Source organism: Coregonus lavaretus (genome assembly GCF_964263955.1).
Source record: "Coregonus lavaretus genome assembly, contig: HAP1_SCAFFOLD_926, whole genome shotgun sequence".
NCBI lineage: Eukaryota > Metazoa > Chordata > Actinopteri > Salmoniformes > Salmonidae > Coregonus > Coregonus lavaretus.
The window spans coordinates 917-16,193 of NW_028160270.1; the positions used below are offsets into that span (position 1 = coordinate 917).

The 15,277-nt window shown below is 50.1% G+C and overlaps 1 protein-coding gene across 1 annotated transcript in view; it reads right to left on the minus strand.

Moving 5' to 3' along the window:
* Positions 1 to 293: 293 nt before the first annotated feature.
* The window catches only part of LOC311121958 (plexin-A2-like), a gene marked incomplete at its 3' end in the record, with an annotated part of 123,335 nt that continues 108,351 nt past the window's right edge, over positions 294 to 15,277 (minus strand). Inside the window, exon 4 of the mRNA XM_084196386.1 lies at positions 294 to 1,742. Coding sequence (XP_084052512.1) covers positions 294 to 1,592 — 1,299 coding nt within the window. The remainder of the gene's footprint in view (positions 1,743 to 15,277) is intronic.

A 15,277-nucleotide genomic window follows, 5' to 3' on the forward strand; every position in this document is an offset into this window, starting at 1 on the left:
TGTCAACAATGGCCTTGGCCTTACACTGTGTAAGATGAGTCTAGCTATTGTACATTTGTTGAGAATGTAAAAGGGTGCACTGTCATTGTTCTCTGTAGAAATGGTAACTATAGACCATGACACTAGTGAGCAATAATGGACATTGAGGTATGAGTACAGAGAGAGAACTGTGAAGTATGCACAGTTATGTGCGTTCCTCTGTAGTTCTGTAATCTTTGTCAGGGCCTTTTATTCTGTCAGGGCCAGTGTGTGTGTGTGTGTGTGTGTGTGTGTGTGTGTGTGTGTGTGTGTGTGTGTGTGTGTGTGTGTGTGTGTAAGTGTATGTGTGTGTGTGCGTGCGTGCGCGTGTCTCCTCTGTAACTCACCGCTTTAGTGCACTGCACGTCTTTTCCCAGCAGCCAGTTGAGCTCCAGGTTGCCCTCTCCCTGGTAGCAGGACTGCAGGCGCTCCTTGATGCGGGCGTTGATGTCCTTAATGGTGAACACGCAGAGCGCCGAGTCATCTGGCGGCCGGTGGTACTGCTTCTGGCCCTTGGAGAACACGGTGAAGAGCACGTCGTCCGTGGCGCTGATGTTGAGCGAGGCGGCCAGCACACGGCCCGGCTTGGCTAGGTAGGCGGCCTGCAGGAGACGGTACTCCACGCCGTTCCTCACGCAGCCCACGGGTAAAGAAACGTATGAGTGGAACTTTTGGTCATCCTTGCAGAGGCGGACAATGCGCGAGGTGTAGAAGAGGTCGTTGGAGGATCCACCTGATGACATGCTGTTCTCCGGCGTCTCGGGCTGGACGGTCAGGAAGTAGACAAAGGAGCCGCTGGCGAAGCCGTACACATAGTAGATGTCGAAGTGGGACACCAGCGCTAGCGTGTCTGACGGGATCTTTATCAGAGACGAGACGAAGTCTGTGTGAAGCTCGTAGTCTAGCATGGCCGAGGACTCTGGGTCGCGGGGGAGCTTACGGCTGGAGATGGTGGGGAAGTAGTCCTGTTTACCGTCTACGGCCGTCCCGATGAAGAGAGTCCCATCCTGGCCCTGGGAGGAGGGCACGATGACCCCGTACATGGTGCCTGTCTGGTTGACGCTGGAGAGGTAGTGCTCTTTCTTATGGGACGGCTCCACTAGGATGAAGAGATCATCCAGACGCAGCAGCTTGCAGACTCCCTGGTAGAGACTACCGCAGGCCAGCAGACGATTCTGGCTGTAGTCTATGAGAAGCAGTTTGTTGACGTTGTTAGTGGAGGTCAGGGGTTCAGAGCAGGGCTGGACGATGAGGGGCGGGTAGCACGCCTTGTTGTCGTCCTCAGGACCCGTGTCGTGGGACACCATGAGTGTCAGGTTACCCGAGAGCTTGTAGACGCGGTTGACCGCTCCAATGTAGAGTGCCCCCGTTGTCTGGTGGACCGTCAGGTGGTTGAAGGCCCACTCACGGCGCTCCGGGTGGAAGCTGGTGAAGGTGATCTGGCCTTGGCACACGGTGGCAGCGATAGCTAACAGCCACAGGCCCAGCATGGCCAGCACAGCGCCCCCTCTAGGGCCCGCTGGGAAAGTCCTGCTGCTGCGTCGTGTGACCCGCCGCGACCGCCGGCCCTCCATTCCTCTAGGGGCAAGGCAACAGCAGAGTAAACAGGAGGAGGAGGAGGAGGAGGAGGAGGAGTGGGAGGGAAGGAAGCTAGGCTACCTTCCTCTTCGTCTTCTCAAAGGCTAGGTTCACACTTGTATCTTCACCAGGGTCTTCACATGATTCTGAAAGAAAGGCAGAAAGAGAGAGGGAGTGGTGAATAAAGGAAAGTTAGCACATTGTGAATCACACTCAGTCAAAGGGGAAGCAGATAAAAACGGATGGAAAAGGCTCTTAATTCAGTAACTGCCTGCTGGGGAGGAGTTCACCCTCACCAAGGCAACAATGAGTTAGGGAACAGTGGAATGGATGGTGACAGAAGACAATGGAAGGAAACCTTTATCGCCACATTCCAAAGGAGTTGCTGGACTGGATAGGTCTGATAGGACAATGAAGGAAAGTGAGCAGGTTACGGCTAACGGAAATTAGAATGACCTGAGTCATAGTTATGCTTCCTGCCTCAGAGGGGCCTTAGAGACACTGGGTTTCTAAGAAGAGCACAAACCAATGGACTGCCCTGGGCGCCACATTTCACAGATCTCCACTCACCATGCGCTGCTATGAGTCAAACCATATCAGAGAAGCACCCTTCAGGATAGTGGTCTATAATCAATAGAACTACAACGACTAATTCTAGATGCCATGGGTAAAAAAATAGAAAAAAGTAAGAGGCTATTTAAACAGACATTTAAACAAGATATGTTATGGTCCAAAACATGCCAGCTAGAGAAAGACAAGGGTAAAGCACAGCTAAAAACCAAAGGAATGATAAATAAATATATTGGTGCTCATATTACCCTACATTTATTCCTTAGAAGGAATGCATTAGCATCGCCATCTCATTTCAGTTCTACCCCTCTACCCCCCTCCGGTCGGCTAGCACCCTCCCCTATCCGTGCTCCTCATTTCCAATCTAACTGTGAAAACATCCATGAAGGGAAGTCTGCTATTTATGTAACAATGCTTTGCAATCTGGCCCCTCCTTCATGTTATAAATCAAGAGAGAGAGAATGTCTATATTCTTTTAAAACTTTTGTGAGTGTAATGTTTACTGTTCATTTCTAATTGTTTATTTCCCTTGTTTATTTCCCTTGGGTTTATTGTCTATTCCACTTGCTTTGGCAATGTAAACACGTTTCCCATGCCAATAAATCTCTCTAAATTTAAATTGAAAATGTTTATTGAGTGAGAGACACAGAGAGGGGAGAGAGACAAAGAGAGAGAGATAGATAGAGAGAGCGAGAGAGAGAGAGAGAGAGAGAGACCCTCTTCACAGTTTTTCCCCAGGAGTTAATTATCTGGTCCATGGTAGAGAGATGGGAGCCACCCCTCCTTCCCTACCTCCATCCCTCTCTGCTTTTCAAGGGCTCTGTGTGTTTTCTCTCCCCCCACCCCCTCCTTCCCAACCTTTTTCTCTCCTTCCCTCTCTCACACCCCACCCTCCCCTCTCTCTCCCTCCCTCTGTCCCTCCCTCCTCTCTGCTCTTTAAAGGAGAATTTAGCTTTTTTTACAACCAAATCAAATAAAGATATGTAAATGTCATGTTATAGAAGGGTCCAGACACTTTTTCTGCGATTTGACTTGTTTTTGGGAAACTTACCCCAAGCAGCTATTCACTTCCTCATCCTCTTTGTAAAGTACGGGGGCTCTAAAAAGACATCCTCTTTGTGCAGTACGGGGGCTCTAAAAAGACATCCTCTTTGTACAGTACGGGGGCTCTAAAAATACATCATCTTTGTACAGTACGGGGGCTCTAAAAAGACATCCTCTTTGTGCAGTACGGGGGCTCTAAAAATACATCCTCTTTGTACAGTACGGGGGCTCTAAAAATACATCCTCTTTGTACAGTACGGGGGCTCTAAAAATACATCCTCTTTGTACAGTACGGGGGCTCTAAAAATACATCCTCTTTGTACAGTACGGGGGCTCTAAAAATACATCCTCTTTGTACAGTACGGGGGCTCTAAAAAGACATCCTCTTTGTGCAGTACGGGGGGCTCTAAAAATACATCCTCTTTGTACAGTACGGGGGCTCTAAAAAGACATCCTCTTTGTGCAGTACGGGGGCTCTAAAAATACATCCTCTTTGTACAGTACGGGGGCTCTAAAAAGACATCCTCTTTGTACAGTACGGGGGCTCTAAAAAGACATCCTCTTTGTGCAGTACGGGGGGCTCTAAAAATACATCCTCTTTGTACAGTACGGGGGCTCTAAAAAGACCTGAACAAAGGCTCCAAAAATACACAAATACATCCTCTTAGAAACGGAAACGCTCAGTAGAGTGATGCAGGTCTTTAGATGTTGTAGACATGAAATTGTGTCATTCCAAACTTTATCCGCAACGTTTTACCGTATCCAACTGTTCCATTCTCCGTGTAGCCTGCTGCTAGAATGGACAGAGAGGTATCGCTCGAGTTGCAACAAAATTGAATATTGGTAAACATTTTAATTTGGTTGTAAAAAAGCAAAATTCTCCTTCAAGGCCTCTGTCTGTTTTACCAGGATCTGAATCTATTAATTATTATTATTCCACAATGTTACTCCTGTTTTAATCCTTTATTCTCCCGCTGACACATCACGTCCTGCAGGGATGAATCATTGGCCCCAGAACAATCATTCCTAAATGAATCAGGACACCATTAGACATGCACAGCTCACCCTCCTGTCCCTCTCTTTAATACCACAACCAGCACGCTGCTGTGTGTTTTCACTCCTTTTATCAGTATTATTTAATCAGGACCAAACAACGTCATGCAGTGAGGGTCTAACAAGTGGAAACAATGGCAGTAGTAGCAGCAGTAGCAGCAGTATTAGCAGGAGTAGCAGCAGTAGTAGTAGTAGTAGCAGTAGCAGTAGCAACAGTAGTAGCAGTAGTAGAAGCAGTAGTAGAAGCAGTAGTAGCAGTAGTAGCAGGAGTAGTAGCAGCAGTAGTAGCAGTAGTAGCAGCAGTAGTAGGAGCAGTAGCAGCAGTAGTAGGAGCAGTAGCAGCAGTAGTAGGAGCAGTAGCAGCAGTAGTAGGAGCAGTAGCAGGAGCAGTAGCAGCAGTAGTAGCAGCAGTAGTAGCAGCAGTAGTAGGAGCAGTAGCAGCAGTAGTAGGAGCAGTAGCAGCAGTAGTAGCAGCAGTAGTAGGAGCAGTAGCAGCAGTAGTAGGAGCAGTAGCAGCAGTAGTAGGAGCAGTAGAAGCAGTAGTAGGAGCAGTAGCAGCAGTAGTAGGAGCAGTAGCAGTAGTAGTAGGAGCAGTAGCAGCAGTAGTAGGAGCAGTAGCAGCAGTAGTAGTAGCAGCAGTAGCAGCAGTAGTAGGAGCAGTAGCAGCAGTAGTAGGAGCAGTAGTAGCAGCAGTAGTAGCAGTAGTAGTAGGAGCAGTAGCAGCAGTAGTAGGAGCAGTAGCAGCAGTAGTAGTAGCAGCAGTAGCAGTAGCAGCAGTAGTAGGAGCAGTAGAAGCAGTAGTAGGAGCAGCAGTAGAAGCAGTAGTAGGAGCAGTAGCAGCAGTAGTAGGAGCAGTAGCAGCAGTAGTAGGAGCAGTAGCAGCAGTAGTAGTAGCAGCAGTAGTAGGAGCAGTAGCAGCAGTAGTAGGAGCAGTAGTAGGAGCAGTAGCAGCAGTAGTAGCAGCAGTAGTAGGAGCAGTAGCAGCAGTAGTAGAAGCAGTAGTAGGAGCAGTAGCAGCAGTAGTAGGAGCAGTAGCAGCAGTAGTAGGAGCAGTAGAAGCAGTAGTAGGAGCAGTAGCAGCAGTAGTAGCAGCAGTAGTAGGAGCAGTAGCAGCAGTAGTAGGAGCAGTAGTAGGAGCAGTAGCAGCAGTAGTAGCAGCAGTAGTAGGAGCAGTAGAAGCAGCAGTAGCAGCAGTAGTAGGAGCAGTAGCAGCAGTAGTAGGAGCAGTAGTAGCAGCAGTAGTAGCAGCAGTAGCAGCAGTAGTAGCAGCAGTAGCAGCAGTAGTAGCAGCAGTAGCAGCAGTAGTAGGAGCAGTAGCAGCAGTAGTAGGAGCAGTAGCAGCAGTAGTAGAAGCAGTAGTAGGAGCAGTAGCAGCAGTAGTAGGAGCAGTAGCAGCAGTAGTAGCAGCAGTAGCAGCAGTAGTAGAAGCAGTAGTAGGAGCAGTAGTAGCAGTAGTAGGAGCAGTAGCAGCAGTAGTAGGAGCAGTAGCAGCAGTAGTAGGAGCAGTAGAAGCAGTAGCAGCAGTAGTAGGAGCAGTAGTAGGAGCAGTAGCAGCAGTAGCAGTAGCAGCAGTAGTAGCAGCAGTAGCAGCAGTAGTAGAAGCAGTAGTAGCAGGAGTAGTAGCAGCAGTAGTAGCAGTAGTAGCAGCAGTAGCAGCAGTAGTAGGAGCAGTAGAAGCAGTAGCAGCAGTAGTAGCAGCAGTAGCAGCAGTAGTAGAAGCAGTAGTAGGAGCAGTAGCAGCAGTAGCAGCAGTAGTAGCAGCAGTAGCAGCAGTAGTAGAAGCAGTAGTAGAAGCAGTAGCAGTAGTAGAAGCAGTAGTAGAAGCAGTAGTAGGAGCAGTAGCAGCAGTAGCAGCAGCAGTAGCAGCAGTAGTAGGAGCAGTAGAAGCAGTAGTAGAAGCAGTAGCAGCAGTAGCAGCAGTAGTAGGAGCAGTAGCAGCAGTAATAGCAGCAGTAGCAGCAGTAGTAGCAGCAGTAGTAGGAGCAGTAGCAGCAGTAGTAGCAGCAGTAGCAGCAGTAGTAGGAGCAGTAGCAGCAGTAGTAGGAGCAGTAGCAGCAGTAGTAGGAGCAGTAGCAGCAGTAGTAGCAGCAGTAGCAGCAGTAGTAGCAGCAGTAGCAGCAGTAGTAGGAGCAGTAGAAGCAGTAGCAGCAGTAGCAGCAGTAGTAGGAGCAGTAGCAGCAGTAGTAGCAGCAGTAGCAGCAGTAGTAGCAGCAGTAGCAGCAGTAGTAGGAGCAGTAGCAGCAGTAGTAGCAGCAGTAGTAGGAGCAGTAGCAGCAGTAGTAGCAGCAGTAGCAGCAGTAGTAGGAGCAGTAGAAGCAGTAGCAGCAGTAGCAGCAGTAGTAGGAGCAGTAGCAGCAGTAGTAGGAGCAGTAGCAGCAGTAGTAGCAGCAGTAGCAGCAGTAGTAGAAGCAGTAGTAGAAGCAGTAGCAGGAGTAGTAGCAGCAGTAGTAGGAGCAGTAGCAGCAGTAGTAGGAGCAGTAGCAGCAGTAGTAGCAGCAGTAGCAGCAGTAGTAGAAGCAGTAGCAGCAGTAGCAGTAGCAGTAGCAGTAGCAGTAGCAGCAGTAGCAGGAGCAGTAGAAGCAGTAGTAGCAGCAGTAGCAGGAGTAGTAGGAGCAGTAGGAGCAGTAGCAGCAGTAGTAGGAGCAGTAGAAGCAGTAGCAGCAGCAGTAGTAGAAGCAGTAGCAGCAGTAGTAGGAGCAGTAGTAGCAGTAGTAGCAGCAGTAGCAGCAGTAGTAGGAGCAGTAGAAGCAGTAGCAGCAGTAGTAGCAGCAGTAGCAGCAGTAGTAGAAGCAGTAGTAGGAGCAGTAGCAGCAGTAGCAGCAGTAGTAGAAGCAGTAGTAGGAGCAGTAGCAGCAGTAGCAGCAGTAGAAGCAGTAGTAGAAGCAGTAGTAGAAGCAGTAGCAGTAGTAGAAGCAGTAGTAGAAGCAGTAGCAGGAGTAGTAGCAGCAGTAGTAGAAGCAGTAGTAGAAGCAGTAGCAGCAGTAGCAGCAGTAGTAGGAGCAGTAGCAGCAGTAGTAGGAGCAGTAGCAGCAGTAGTAGCAGCAGTAGCAGCAGTAGTAGCAGCAGTAGTAGGAGCAGTAGCAGCAGTAGTAGCAGCAGTAGCAGCAGTAGTAGGAGCAGTAGCAGCAGTAGTAGGAGCAGTAGCAGCAGTAGTAGGAGCAGTAGCAGCAGTAGTAGCAGCAGTAGCAGCAGTAGTAGCAGCAGTAGCAGCAGTAGTAGGAGCAGTAGAAGCAGTAGCAGCAGTAGCAGCAGTAGTAGGAGCAGTAGCAGCAGTAGTAGCAGCAGTAGCAGCAGTAGTAGCAGCAGTAGCAGCAGTAGTAGGAGCAGTAGCAGCAGTAGTAGCAGCAGTAGTAGGAGCAGTAGCAGCAGTAGTAGCAGCAGTAGCAGCAGTAGTAGGAGCAGTAGAAGCAGTAGCAGCAGTAGCAGCAGTAGTAGGAGCAGTAGCAGCAGTAGTAGCAGCAGTAGCAGCAGTAGTAGAAGCAGTAGTAGAAGCAGTAGCAGGAGTAGTAGCAGCAGTAGTAGGAGCAGTAGCAGCAGTAGTAGGAGCAGTAGCAGCAGTAGTAGCAGCAGTAGCAGCAGTAGTAGAAGCAGTAGCAGCAGTAGCAGTAGCAGTAGCAGTAGCAGCAGTAGTAGCAGCAGTAGCAGGAGTAGTAGGAGCAGTAGGAGCAGTAGCAGCAGTAGTAGGAGCAGTAGCAGCAGTAGTAGAAGCAGTAGCAGCAGTAGCAGCAGTAGTAGAAGCAGTAGCAGCAGTAGCAGTAGCAGCAGTAGTAGGAGCAGTAGCAGCAGTAGTAGGAGCAGTAGTAGCAGTAGTAGGAGCAGTAGCAGCAGTAGTAGGAGCAGTAGTAGGAGCAGTAGCAGCAGTAGTAGGAGCAGCAGTAGTAGGAGCAGTAGTAGCAGCAGTAGCAGTAGTAGCAGTAGTAGTAGGAGCAGTAGTAGCAGTAGTAGGAGCAGTAGAAGCAGTAGTAGGAGCAGTAGCAGCAGTAGTAGGAGTAGTAGAAGCAGTAGTAGGAGCAGTAGCAGCAGTAGTAGGAGCAGTAGCAGCAGTAGTAGGAGCAGTAGCAGCAGTAGTAGGAGCAGTAGCAGCAGTAGTAGGAGCAGTAGCAGCAGAAGTAGGAGCAGTAGCAGCAGTAGTAGGAGCAGTAGCAGCAGTAGTAGCAGCAGTAGCAGCAGTAGTAGCAGCAGTAGCAGCAGCAGTAGTAGCAGCAGTAGCAGCAGTAGTAGCAGTAGTAGCAGCAGTAGCAGTAGTAGTAGCAGTAGTAGCAGCAGCAGTAGCAGCAGTAGCAGTAGCAGCAGCAGTAGTAGAAGCAGTAGTAGGAGCAGTAGAAGCAGTAGTAGGAGCAGTAGCAGCAGTAGTAGGAGCAGTAGAAGCAGTAGTAGGAGCAGTAGCAGCAGTAGTAGCAGCAGTAGTAGGAGCAGTAGCAGCAGTAGTAGGAGCAGTAGTAGGAGCAGTAGCAGCAGTAGTAGCAGCAGTAGTAGGAGCAGTAGCAGCAGTAGTAGAAGCAGTAGTAGGAGCAGTAGCAGCAGTAGTAGGAGCAGTAGCAGCAGTAGTAGGAGCAGTAGAAGCAGTAGTAGGAGCAGTAGCAGCAGTAGTAGCAGCAGTAGTAGGAGCAGTAGCAGCAGTAGTAGGAGCAGTAGTAGGAGCAGTAGCAGCAGTAGTAGCAGCAGTAGTAGGAGCAGTAGAAGCAGCAGTAGCAGCAGTAGTAGGAGCAGTAGCAGCAGTAGTAGGAGCAGTAGTAGCAGCAGTAGTAGCAGCAGTAGCAGCAGTAGTAGCAGCAGTAGCAGCAGTAGTAGCAGCAGTAGCAGCAGTAGTAGGAGCAGTAGCAGCAGTAGTAGGAGCAGTAGCAGCAGTAGTAGAAGCAGTAGTAGGAGCAGTAGCAGCAGTAGTAGGAGCAGTAGCAGCAGTAGTAGCAGCAGTAGCAGCAGTAGTAGAAGCAGTAGTAGGAGCAGTAGTAGCAGTAGTAGGAGCAGTAGCAGCAGTAGTAGGAGCAGTAGCAGCAGTAGTAGGAGCAGTAGAAGCAGTAGCAGCAGTAGTAGGAGCAGTAGTAGGAGCAGTAGCAGCAGTAGCAGTAGCAGCAGTAGTAGCAGCAGTAGCAGCAGTAGTAGAAGCAGTAGTAGCAGGAGTAGTAGCAGCAGTAGTAGCAGTAGTAGCAGCAGTAGCAGCAGTAGTAGGAGCAGTAGAAGCAGTAGCAGCAGTAGTAGCAGCAGTAGCAGCAGTAGTAGAAGCAGTAGTAGGAGCAGTAGCAGCAGTAGCAGCAGTAGTAGCAGCAGTAGCAGCAGTAGTAGAAGCAGTAGTAGAAGCAGTAGCAGTAGTAGAAGCAGTAGTAGAAGCAGTAGTAGGAGCAGTAGCAGCAGTAGCAGCAGCAGTAGCAGCAGTAGTAGGAGCAGTAGAAGCAGTAGTAGAAGCAGTAGCAGCAGTAGCAGCAGTAGTAGGAGCAGTAGCAGCAGTAATAGCAGCAGTAGCAGCAGTAGTAGCAGCAGTAGTAGGAGCAGTAGCAGCAGTAGTAGCAGCAGTAGCAGCAGTAGTAGGAGCAGTAGCAGCAGTAGTAGGAGCAGTAGCAGCAGTAGTAGGAGCAGTAGCAGCAGTAGTAGCAGCAGTAGCAGCAGTAGTAGCAGCAGTAGCAGCAGTAGTAGGAGCAGTAGAAGCAGTAGCAGCAGTAGCAGCAGTAGTAGGAGCAGTAGCAGCAGTAGTAGCAGCAGTAGCAGCAGTAGTAGCAGCAGTAGCAGCAGTAGTAGGAGCAGTAGCAGCAGTAGTAGCAGCAGTAGTAGGAGCAGTAGCAGCAGTAGTAGCAGCAGTAGCAGCAGTAGTAGGAGCAGTAGAAGCAGTAGCAGCAGTAGCAGCAGTAGTAGGAGCAGTAGCAGCAGTAGTAGGAGCAGTAGCAGCAGTAGTAGCAGCAGTAGCAGCAGTAGTAGAAGCAGTAGTAGAAGCAGTAGCAGGAGTAGTAGCAGCAGTAGTAGGAGCAGTAGCAGCAGTAGTAGGAGCAGTAGCAGCAGTAGTAGCAGCAGTAGCAGCAGTAGTAGAAGCAGTAGCAGCAGTAGCAGTAGCAGTAGCAGTAGCAGTAGCAGCAGTAGCAGGAGCAGTAGAAGCAGTAGTAGCAGCAGTAGCAGGAGTAGTAGGAGCAGTAGGAGCAGTAGCAGCAGTAGTAGGAGCAGTAGAAGCAGTAGCAGCAGCAGTAGTAGAAGCAGTAGCAGCAGTAGTAGGAGCAGTAGTAGCAGTAGTAGCAGCAGTAGCAGCAGTAGTAGGAGCAGTAGAAGCAGTAGCAGCAGTAGTAGCAGCAGTAGCAGCAGTAGTAGAAGCAGTAGTAGGAGCAGTAGCAGCAGTAGCAGCAGTAGTAGAAGCAGTAGTAGGAGCAGTAGCAGCAGTAGCAGCAGTAGAAGCAGTAGTAGAAGCAGTAGTAGAAGCAGTAGCAGTAGTAGAAGCAGTAGTAGAAGCAGTAGCAGGAGTAGTAGCAGCAGTAGTAGAAGCAGTAGTAGAAGCAGTAGCAGCAGTAGCAGCAGTAGTAGGAGCAGTAGCAGCAGTAGTAGGAGCAGTAGCAGCAGTAGTAGCAGCAGTAGCAGCAGTAGTAGCAGCAGTAGTAGGAGCAGTAGCAGCAGTAGTAGCAGCAGTAGCAGCAGTAGTAGGAGCAGTAGCAGCAGTAGTAGGAGCAGTAGCAGCAGTAGTAGGAGCAGTAGCAGCAGTAGTAGCAGCAGTAGCAGCAGTAGTAGCAGCAGTAGCAGCAGTAGTAGGAGCAGTAGAAGCAGTAGCAGCAGTAGCAGCAGTAGTAGGAGCAGTAGCAGCAGTAGTAGCAGCAGTAGCAGCAGTAGTAGCAGCAGTAGCAGCAGTAGTAGGAGCAGTAGCAGCAGTAGTAGCAGCAGTAGTAGGAGCAGTAGCAGCAGTAGTAGCAGCAGTAGCAGCAGTAGTAGGAGCAGTAGAAGCAGTAGCAGCAGTAGCAGCAGTAGTAGGAGCAGTAGCAGCAGTAGTAGCAGCAGTAGCAGCAGTAGTAGAAGCAGTAGTAGAAGCAGTAGCAGGAGTAGTAGCAGCAGTAGTAGGAGCAGTAGCAGCAGTAGTAGGAGCAGTAGCAGCAGTAGTAGCAGCAGTAGCAGCAGTAGTAGAAGCAGTAGCAGCAGTAGCAGTAGCAGTAGCAGTAGCAGCAGTAGTAGCAGCAGTAGCAGGAGTAGTAGGAGCAGTAGGAGCAGTAGCAGCAGTAGTAGGAGCAGTAGCAGCAGTAGTAGAAGCAGTAGCAGCAGTAGCAGCAGTAGTAGAAGCAGTAGCAGCAGTAGCAGTAGCAGCAGTAGTAGGAGCAGTAGCAGCAGTAGTAGGAGCAGTAGTAGCAGTAGTAGGAGCAGTAGCAGCAGTAGTAGGAGCAGTAGTAGGAGCAGTAGCAGCAGTAGTAGGAGCAGCAGTAGTAGGAGCAGTAGTAGCAGCAGTAGCAGTAGTAGCAGTAGTAGTAGGAGCAGTAGTAGCAGTAGTAGGAGCAGTAGAAGCAGTAGTAGGAGCAGTAGCAGCAGTAGTAGGAGTAGTAGAAGCAGTAGTAGGAGCAGTAGCAGCAGTAGTAGGAGCAGTAGCAGCAGTAGTAGGAGCAGTAGCAGCAGTAGTAGGAGCAGTAGCAGCAGTAGTAGGAGCAGTAGCAGCAGTAGTAGGAGCAGTAGCAGCAGTAGTAGGAGCAGTAGCAGCAGTAGTAGCAGCAGTAGCAGCAGTAGTAGCAGCAGTAGCAGCAGCAGTAGTAGCAGCAGTAGCAGCAGTAGTAGCAGTAGTAGCAGCAGTAGCAGTAGTAGTAGCAGTAGTAGCAGCAGCAGTAGCAGCAGTAGCAGTAGCAGCAGCAGTAGTAGAAGCAGTAGTAGGAGCAGTAGAAGCAGTAGTAGGAGCAGTAGCAGCAGTAGTAGGAGCAGTAGCAGCAGTAGTAGGAGCAGTAGCAGCAGTAGTAGGAGCAGTAGCAGCAGTAGTAGGAGCAGTAGCAGCAGTAGCAGGAGCAGTAGCAGCAGTAGTAGGAGCAGTAGCAGCAGTAGTAGAAGCAGTAGCAGCAGTAGTAGGAGCAGTAGAAGCAGTAGTAGGAGCAGTAGCAGCAGTAGTAGGAGCAGCAGTAGTAGTAGGAGCAGTAGTAGCAGTAGTAGGAGCAGTAGCAGCAGTAGTAGGAGTAGTAGAAGCAGTAGCAGCAGTAGTAGGAGCAGTAGTAGGAGCAGTAGCAGCAGTAGTAGGAGCAGTAGCAGCAGTAGTAGGAGCAGTAGCAGCAGTAGTAGGAGCAGTAGCAGCAGTAGTAGGAGCAGTAGCAGCAGTAGTAGGAGCAGTAGCAGCAGTAGTAGTAGCAGTAGTAGGAGCAGTAGCAGCAGTAGTAGGAGCAGTAGCAGCAGTAGTAGGAGCAGTAGCAGCAGTAGTAGAAGCAGTAGCAGCAGTAGTAGGAGCAGTAGAAGCAGTAGTAGGAGCAGTAGCAGCAGTAGTAGGAGCAGTAGCAGCAGTAGTAGGAGCAGTAGCAGCAGTAGTAGGAGCAGTAGAAGCAGTAGTAGGAGCAGTAGCAGCAGTAGTAGGAGCAGTAGCAGCAGTAGTAGGAGCAGTAGCAGCAGTAGTAGGAGCAGTAGCAGCAGTAGCAGTAGCAGCAGTAGTAGGAGCAGTAGCAGCAGTAGCAGTAGCAGCAGTAGTAGGAGCAGTAGCAGCAGTAGTAGCAGCAGTAGCAGCAGTAGCAGCAGTAGCAGTAGCAGTAGCAGCAGTAGCAGTAGCAGCAGTAGTAGGAGCAGTAGCAGCAGTAGTAGGAGCAGTAGCAGCAGTAGTAGGAGCAGTAGTAGCAGCAGTAGTAGGAGCAGTAGCAGCAGTAGCAGCAGTAGCAGTAGCAGCAGTAGTAGGAGCAGTAGAAGCAGTAGTAGGAGCAGTAGCAGCAGTAGTAGGAGCAGTAGCAGCAGTAGTAGGAGCAGTAGCAGCAGTAGTAGGAGCAGTAGCAGCAGTAGTAGGAGCAGTAGGAGCAGTAGAAGCAGTAGTAGGAGCAGTAGCAGCAGTAGTAGGAGCAGTAGCAGCAGTAGTAGGAGCAGTAGCAGCAGTAGTAGGAGCAGTAGCAGCAGTAGTAGGAGCAGTAGTAGGAGCAGTAGCAGCAGTAGCAGCAGTAGTAGGAGCAGTAGCAGCAGTAGTAGGAGCAGTAGCAGCAGTAGCAGTAGCAGCAGTAGTAGGAGCAGTAGCAGCAGTAGCAGCAGTAGCAGTAGTAGGAGCAGTAGCAGCAGTAGTAGGAGCAGTAGTAGCAGCAGTAGTAGGAGCAGTAGCAACAGTAGCAGCAGTAGTAGCAGTAGTAGCAGCAGTAGTAGGAGTAGTAGCAGCAGTAGTAGCAGCAGTAGCAGCAGTAGCAGCAGTAGCAGTAGCAGTAGCAGTAGTAGTAAGAGCAGTAGCAGCAGTAGTAGGAGCAGTAGCAGCAGTAGTAGGAGCAGTAGTAGCAGCAGTAGTAGGAGCAGTAGCAGCAGTAGTAGCAGCAGTAGTAGGAGCAGTAGCAGCAGTAGTAGGAGCAGTAGTAGGAGCAGTAGCAGTAGTAGTAGGAGCAGTAGTAGGAGCAGTAGCAGCAGTAGTAGCAGCAGTAGTAGGAGCAGTAGCAGCAGTAGTAGGAGCAGTAGCAGTAGTAGTAGGAGCAGTAGCAGCAGTAGTAGGAGTAGTAGAAGCAGTAGTAGGAGCAGTAGCAGCAGTAGTAGGAGCAGTAGCAGCAGTAGTAGGAGCAGTAGCAGCAGTAGTAGGAGCAGTAGCAGCAGTAGTAGGAGCAGTAGCAGCAGTAGTAGGAGCAGTAGCAGCAGTAGCAGCAGTAGTAGGAGCAGTAGCAGCAGTAGTAGGAGCAGTAGCAGCAGTAGTAGGAGCAGTAGCAGCAGTAGTAGGAGCAGTAGCAGCAGTAGTAGGAGCAGTAGCAGCAGTAGTAGGAGCAGTAGCAGCAGTAGTAGGAGCAGTAGTAGCAGCAGTAGCAGTAGTAGCAGTAGTAGTAGGAGCAGTAGCAGCAGTAGTAGGAGTAGTAGCAGCAGTAGTAGGAGCAGTAGCAGCAGTAGTAGGAGCAGTAGAAGGAGCAGTAGCAGCAGTAGCAGCAGTAGTAGGAGCAGTAGAAGCAGTAGTAGGAGCAGTAGCAGCAGTAGCAGCAGTAGTAGCAGTAGTAGCAGCAGTAGTAGGAGCAGTAGCAGTAGCAGTAGCAGCAGTAGTAGGAGCAGTAGTAGGAGCAGTAGCAGCAGTAGTAGGAGCAGTAGCAGCAGTAGTAGGAGCAGTAGCAGCAGTAGTAGGAGCAGTAGCAGCAGTAGTAGGAGTAGTAGCAGCAGTAGTAGGAGCAGTAGCAGCAGTAGTAGGAGCAGTAGAAGGAGCAGTAGCAGCAGTAGCAGCAGTAGTAGGAGCAGTAGAAGCAGTAGTAGGAGCAGTAGCAGCAGTAGTAGCAGTAGTAGCAGCAGTAGTAGGAGCAGTAGCAGTAGCAGTAGCAGCAGTAGTAGGAGCAGTAGTAGGAGCAGTAGCAGCAGTAGTAGGAGCAGTAGCAGCAGTAGTAGGAGCAGTAGCAGCAGTAGTAGCAGCAGTACTAGTAGCAGCAGTAGCAGTAGTAGTAGCAGTAGTAGGAGCAGTAGCAGCAGTAGTAGGAGCAGTAGCAGCAGTAGTAGGAGCAGTAGCAGCAGTAGTAGGAGTAGTAGCAGCAGTAGTAGGAGCAGTAGCAGCAGTAGTAGGAGCAGTAGAAGGAGCAGTAGCAGCAGTAGCAGCAGTAGTAGGAGCAGTAGAAGCAGTAGTAGGAGCAGTAGCAGCAGTAGTAGGAGCAGTAGCAGCAGTAGTAGGAGCAGTAGCAGCAGTAGTAGCAGCAGTAGCAGCAGTAGTAGGAGCAGTAGCAGCAGTAGTAGGAGCAGTAGAAGCAGTAGTAGGAGCAGTAGCAGCAGTAGTAGGAGCAGTAGCAGCAGTAGTAGGAGCAGTAGCAGCAGTAGTAGGAGCAGTAGCAGTAGCAGCAGTAGCAGTAGCAGCAGTAGTAGCAGCAGTAGCAGCAGTAGTAGGAGCAGTAGTAGCAGTAGTAGGAGCAGTAGCAGCAGTAGTAGGAGCAGTAGCAGCAGTAGTAGGAGCAGT